The sequence below is a fragment of the Anoplopoma fimbria genome, chromosome 23, assembly GCF_027596085.1.
Source record: "Anoplopoma fimbria isolate UVic2021 breed Golden Eagle Sablefish chromosome 23, Afim_UVic_2022, whole genome shotgun sequence".
NCBI lineage: Eukaryota > Metazoa > Chordata > Actinopteri > Perciformes > Anoplopomatidae > Anoplopoma > Anoplopoma fimbria.
Genome location: NC_072471.1, coordinates 1,278,268 through 1,285,767, shown reverse-complemented (window position 1 = coordinate 1,285,767; position 7,500 = coordinate 1,278,268). Strand labels below are relative to the sequence as shown.

General features: G+C 36.5%; 1 protein-coding gene across 1 annotated transcript in view; it reads right to left on the bottom strand.

Annotated features, from left to right (window-relative positions):
• LOC129112807 (calcium-activated potassium channel subunit beta-4-like) overlaps positions 1 to 7,500 on the bottom strand; it is a 17,461-nt gene that overhangs the window by 8,536 nt on the left and 1,425 nt on the right. The window contains exon 2 of the mRNA XM_054625041.1: positions 3,984 to 4,154. Coding sequence (XP_054481016.1) covers positions 3,984 to 4,154 — 171 coding nt within the window. The remainder of the gene's footprint in view (positions 1 to 3,983; positions 4,155 to 7,500) is intronic.

Sequence of the window (7,500 nt, the reverse complement as noted above, 5' to 3'; positions counted from 1 at the left end):
TGTGTGTGTCTATATTTGATAGAAAGCCAGAGGAACATTATGAGCTCAGAATAATAAGCTGCCAACAGACTCACAGAGAAACAAAACAACACATCCATTTAATATACAGTAAAAAAATAAAAGATTAAAAATGTAAATCAACTTTTGTCATCATAAATGTCCTCAGTGAACTTCAGCCTCTGCATTTAATCAATACAAGTATTAGGTGCCTTGCTCAAGGGCAACCAGTTAATCAAACAGAGTGAAGGATCATAACTAAATGATTGAGTTCGCTGCAGTTTCCGTTAATGAATCCAAATCAACCTGTTACTGTGCAGCTGGTTCTGACTCACATTCAACCATAAACAGTCAAAGAAAAGCTACTTATGAATGTTTATGCAGAGAAACAAGCTGCAGATCAATAAGTCTTTACAGTGAATCATGGAAACTACGAAGATAAAAACAAGAAAAGGATTTTATTTGACACAGAAATCAAAGTGCTTTCTGTAATTATGTGTACAATAATCCAAATGATTGCTTCCAAAATGATCGAAGCAATCATTTAAAAAAAAAAAGTTTGACAGTTAAACACACTTTATTTATTTATGTACTTATGTTTTATTAGGACTGATAAAGAGGATATATTTCCACACTTTGCTAATTTACACGATCGTTATATGAGCAGGTGAGATGACTGGAGGAGGTGCGTGACCGTCACCATGGTTACTGTAGTGAGCTGTGATAGTAGCTAGTTTACAGTTTGTTGAATATCCAGGATGGGTTTATCGACGTGAGTCTAAGCTGCACAATAACAACAACATGTGTGACTCTCTACCTGATCTGTCCGTCACACCTGAGGGCCACTGAGCACCTGAGGTTAAAGACTCTGATGTGAATTTATCTTTTTAAAGTCACCCTGAGAGACAAAAAACAAACAGAAACCTCCTGAATCCAACGGACACGGTGCACACACACACACACACACACACACACACACACACACACACACACACACACACACACACACACACACACACACACACACACACCTATTTTACACACACTGCAGCAGCTCAGATGTGTGTGTAAAGAAACACATTTATTTCACCTGTTTGCACACACACACAGAGTGTGAGAGGTAACACACACACACACACACACACACACACACACACACACACACACACACACACACACACACACACACACACACACAACACACACACACACACACACACACACACACACTGCAGCAGCTCAGCCTGTGTGTGTAAAGAAACTCCATTTATTTCCTGTCTCCTCTTTTCACTCTTTGTTGTTCGTACAGAAATGAAACGAACTCCTGACCCCAATAATAACAGACTGTTCAGGTGTAGTGTGTGTATTACTGTGTGTGTGTGTGTGTGTGTTACTGTGTGTGTGTGTGTGTGTATTACTGTGTGTGTGTGTGTGTGTATTACTGTGTGTGTGTGTGTGTGTGTGTGTGTGTGTGTGTGTGTGTGTGTGTGTGTGTGTGTGTGTGTGTGTGTGTATTACTGTGTGTGTGTGTGTGTGTGTGTTATCAAGCTGAAGTATCGACTCGTCTGCTCCGATCCTCCCGTCCATAACGAGACACGTTGGTGCCGTTTATTAAAATATTTTATCATGTTATTAAAGTTATTTATTAAAATCTCATCTCTTTATGCTACAGACATTTAGAATAACTGTTCAAACTGTCTCTTTCATGAGTTGAAGGTAAAATGTCACAGAGCTCATTAAGGAGTATTTCACTTGAGAAAAATGACATGTTTTCATTTCTAGAGACTTTCGTGATGTCCAAAAATACAAGTAGTCATGATGCAGAATAATATATATATTATATTATATTATTGTACTATAAATATTGATGCATTATTGTATTCATCTCTTTAATGCTGCAGCTGTGAAGGGTGGAGATCATTTTAAAGACTTTATATACTGCTGGTACTTTCATTTGTAATAATTCATCATCATTTATTAGTTGATTAATATATAAAGTAACTAAAACTGTAAAAAGTACAGTAAAGGTTTCATATATCAGAGCTTTGAGACAAATATGAGATTTAAAAAAATTGTATTTTCAACAAACACAAATGTGTTTTAATTCTGAAAAGGTCACAACGTGAACGACGTATCTACATATCTAAACACACACACACACACACACACACACACACACACACACACACACACACACACACACACACACACACACACACACACACACACACACACACACACACACACACTGATGATGTTTTCATTCTTATTTCTCAGACGTTGTAGGAGGCGGAGCCTTAAAGGCCTCTATGACATCACACAGCGACACATCCGTCCTAATATTTGACATTAAAGGATTTCTGAATGAAGCGTGACTCGTCTCTCTCTCTACACATCCTCTTCCTTGCCGTTGTCATGGTGACCGAGCAGCATCGATGACGCGCCCCCCATCTCTCCCCTCTATATTTACTCTGTTGCCGTGGCGACGACCCAGACGTGCCACCGGAGGAGAGGAAGATAAGAAGGAGGGAGACGTCCTGCAGACGGACAGACGGACACGACTCTCTGTTTGTCATCAGAGGTGTTGCTTTGATTCATCAGCCCAGGAAACACCCCTCGTCCCAGTGTCTCACTCCCAGTGTCTCACTCCCAGTGTCTCACTCTCAGTGTCTCACTCCCAGTGTCTCACTCTCAGTGTCTCACTCCCAGTGTCTCACTCCCAGTGTCTCACTCTCACTGTCTCACTCCCAGTGTCTCACTCCCAGTGTCTCACTCTCAGTGTCTCACTCTCTACAGCACATGGCCTAAAGTATGTGGACACTTGATCATTAATGTTCTGCTTCTTCTGGTTTCAAACTTTACACTAGAGTTTATCCTTCTGCAGAGATGTGCTTCCATTCAGACAGAGACGGTGCATTAGGACCATGTAGGTAAAACTAAATAAACAAAAACAATATGGAGCTTAAAACTCAGAATGTCCAAGATGAAAGTGGGACATTTACGCGAAATAAACTCACAAATATGCGAGAAATAAAACTTGGATATTCTCTGAGATTAAGGAAGTAAATCTACGAGAAATATACTCACAAATGAACAAGAAGAAAACGTGGATATTCCATGAGATTAAAGTGGTAAATTAACCCGAAATAAATTCACATAAAATACTTGAATATTCTCTGAGATTTAAATGATACATTTATGTGAAAGAAATTGGATTTTTTCCTGAGGTTAAAGTGGTTAATTTATGCTAAATAAACTCACAAAAATACAAGAAAATAAAATCGGATATTCACTGAAATTAAAGTAGTAAATTTATGCAAAATAAATTCACAGAAATCCAATATTTTTTGGGGGGGATATTGTCTGAAATTAAAGTGGTACATTTCTAAGAAATAAACTCACAAAAATACAAGAAAATAAATGTTATATTCTCTGAGATTAAAGTAGTACATTTTTGAGCATTTTATTTAGATTTTCCCTCAGATTTAAGTCGTAAATTTACAAAATAAAACCTCATAAATGAACGAGAAAAAACTCAAATGAGTATGTTTGTTTTATTCTGAAGAGGACCAACTCATAGCCTGTCTCTACAAAGTCCAGATTTAGATAGAAAGGGAATAAATCAAGAGAGAAGTAGAGTCATTTTCTCATAGACTTCTATACAACCAGAGGAGTCGCCCCCTGGTGGACAGCAGAGAGAACGCAGCTTTAACACAGGAAGCTCTGACTTCACTTTTCAGAACCAGTAGTTGGTGTCTGATGGGAACGTCAATTTTAGGAGAAAGAGTTGCTCTGAGGTGAAATGAAGTAGAAGTATGAGGTAGTATAAAATGTAAAAAGTCTAGTAAAGTACTTTACCTTGAAATTGCACTTAAGGATAGTACTTTTGTAAGCGTACTTAGTCACCTACAACACTTTAGAGGTAATACAGCTTAACTAGATGCCACATACTAGAATGATAATAAAAAGCCTGGTTTATCCGTTACCTTTGGGTTGAGGACCAGCTGTTGCTCATCAAAGTGCAGCAGAGCCACCGAGTTTGACTCCGAGTTGTTGACGAAGATCTGCAGACACGGATACAGAGACGTCCCTTTACAGTCGGCGCCGCACGTGAACACGCACTCGAACATCTCCTCCGGACGCAACACCGACACCACCTACACCGAGAGAGGGCGGAGTTATTAACTCTACTTTAACTGGTACACAAAACACATTACAGACAATGTAAACCAGGATAAAAACATACACGAATTCCAACATTGGACTGCAATCTTTTTCATGGATTCGAGGTTCAAAAATTGTCATTATGCAACACAAGGATGCACGGAATTCAGTTTTAACACAACAAACACATGACAAACAAAACAAAAACAAAAACAGTGAGCAAGACGTCAACTCTGTACATTTCAAATATTCAAATATTGGCATTTTTTACGAAAATTGATATAATTGATTTGTATCATTAAAAAGAGTTTAATGATTCAAAAAACATGGAAAAATTGTTCCAAGCACCGGTTAGCATCATAGCTAGGCTAACGTTAGCGTATAGCAGCAAGTGGCCAATCAGAGGCAGAGTACAGGGCGGGTCGTCCCACAGGCCTTCTGGCTGGGCGGCACTGTTAGCACGGTTAGCACGGTTAGCGCTGTTAGCGCTGTTAGCGCTGTTAGCCGTCTCCATGTTGAGGCAATAGATTTGCCCTGATTTCTCTATTGAGAACCTTTAAAATGACGATGAATGTTGATGGGTGCAGTTTATTTATTTTTATTCAACTTTATTTAACGAGTGCTTGAGAACAGATTCTTGTTTTCTGCTGGCAGTGTGCTTGTCCTCCCAGCGTGGGTTTCCTGCTGCTTCTTCTGTTTCCTCCCACCAGCAGAGCATGTATAATTTTGGATATTAAGCTTGAATATGTGAGTGATTTAGATTAAAATAAAGAATGACGGCTACATTTCTTTCTCCCCGCTCATTAAAGGACCGGAGCTGCAGGCAGGAAAATAAATATCAATCCACAGTAAATACACAATCAATCCATGCAGATTTGATAAAACGTCAGACTGTCTTCATCACTCATGAGGTCAGAGAACTGCAATAAAGTCTGAGGATTGTGATTTATGATATATTAAGCTGCGGATTAGAGCATGACAGAGTGGACTCTCTCACTGCTTCATGAGTCTGTGATTTAAAAGACAAAAACAAGGACAAAAGGGCTCCACTCTCTGTAATGCATGAACACTCTGTCAGGACGACGCAATAAGCTAACAGCCGGATAAATCAAGCTGCAGCAACGAGCCAGGAGAGACGCTGAGTTTGTAATTTATATCGGAGGAAAAAACTCCCAACAGCTTTGAAACGCTGGGCGAACAGTTTTAATCATCCTCAGTGGAAAGTGACGCAGCAAGAGGGAACCAAATGACCCGAGGGAGGACGAAACCCACAAAACCCACAAAACCCACTTTGTATCGACAGTAAAAAAAGATTCTAATAAATGACGGAATACATTTTAAAAAAGGACAAAGGTTTTTAGTGTTTTGTCAAAAGTAAAGGTCATGTTTCCTTCTGCAGCGAAGGAGAAGATTGTTACGACTGAAAAAGAAGGTTTTATACCTTTATATAGTACAGTTATATCATATAAATGTTATTATTTAAGTTAAGATTAAAGACAATTTGTTCCTCAAAATCAGTAGTATTAGTACTATTAGGTATTGCAGTATATACAATATTAAGACTTCTTATGTAATGGCTAGAATCCAACTTTTAAGTAGTAGTAGTACTTAAGGTAGTATTTGTGGAAAGAGGAGCCTGATACTGGACTTTTATTAGTATTTTTATCAGTATTGTTGACATTAATATGAGTGTGTTTTGTGCTTGTTGCAGACTATTAATAGATATTTCTTTAGTAGTATTTTGATATTATTGTACTTCTTTTTATATTATCATTAGTTGTACTAGGCAACAAGTGATAATCAGTATTATTGTTGTTGTTTAACTATATATATACTATACATAACTATATAGTTTAAATAATATTATAGATTCAGCACCACGGGAAGCGACACAGATGTATCAATAACATTTAAACTACATATATTGTAGAGCAAAGTTAACAACACCATTGCATTTTGTTCATTTTAATAACAAGAAGGATGGCATCAACGTCCAATCGCCTTCTAGTTTTATCATTTAAGAGACTCCAGGGATCTCAACATGAATTATACTGAAAATGTGATGTATTCCAAACCTGCAAAAAGTAGTTTACTTTGTTTTTAAAGATACAGAAAGCAAGATTAAATCTGGATTTAGCTTAAAGCTGTGTTCTAGGTTTAAGGGATTATTTTACGTATTTGAAAGGCTAAAAAAAAACTGATTTAGGCAACAAGTTAGACACTTTTAGAAATATGTGAGTAGTAATCTTGTTATTTTATGAAAAGGTAAATGTCAGCATGTTTTATAAATGATGAGATCCTAAAGTCACAATATAAACAACGTCTTTAAATGAAGTTTTGTTCGACCAAAAGTCCAAAATATTCACTTTGTTGTCATATAAAACTAAAAAAATAAGTAAATACTTTGAGAAGCTAAAGCTACATGTGTCTTATAAATCAATAAATCTTTAAAATAGTTTGTTACTAATCAGCTTTTGATAAATTAATTGTTTCAGCACGAATACTTCTACTACTGCTACCAGGAATGATACAAATACATGAATACAAACCCATTGTTACTACTACTAATACTCCTGATAATAGATAATACCTCATAATAACCTCATCATTAGTACTAGTACTACTCACAACAACTAATACTTTAGCACCAGTAACACTGATACTACATTATTAATGCTAATACTGCTGCTCTTAATGACAACAGTACTACCAATACCAAAATGACAATATTTAAACTACTACTACTACTAATACAAATAATAGTAACAATACATATGTATATTAGTACAACCAGAACAACTACACTTCTGTAATAAGTTACACCATTATTAACAGCAACAACACTGATACAAATATGCATATAAGGTGCAGTATTGGGCTCCTGTTTTACCTAATACTGCCTCAAATACTACTACTACTACTACTACTACTACTACTACTACTACTACTACTACTACTACTACTACCAAAATACATCCACAACTTGACAACAATACTACTAAAAAAGCACAAAATACACAACTATTAATCAACAACACTGCTGGAAAATACGTCGATTATCTAGTTTTCACTAATACTGCCTCAAATACTACTATCATATACTAATATTGCTATTAGTACTACTAATAACAGCCTAATACAACTAATAATCACTTGTTGCCTATTTCAATTTGGAGACCAGTAGTACAACTAATGATACTATAAAAAGAAGTACTAGCAATATTAACATCAATACAAAAATTGACAACAATACTACTAAATAAATATCTATTAATAGTCTGCAACAAGCACAAAACACACTCATATTAATGTCAACAATACTGATAAAAATACTAATAA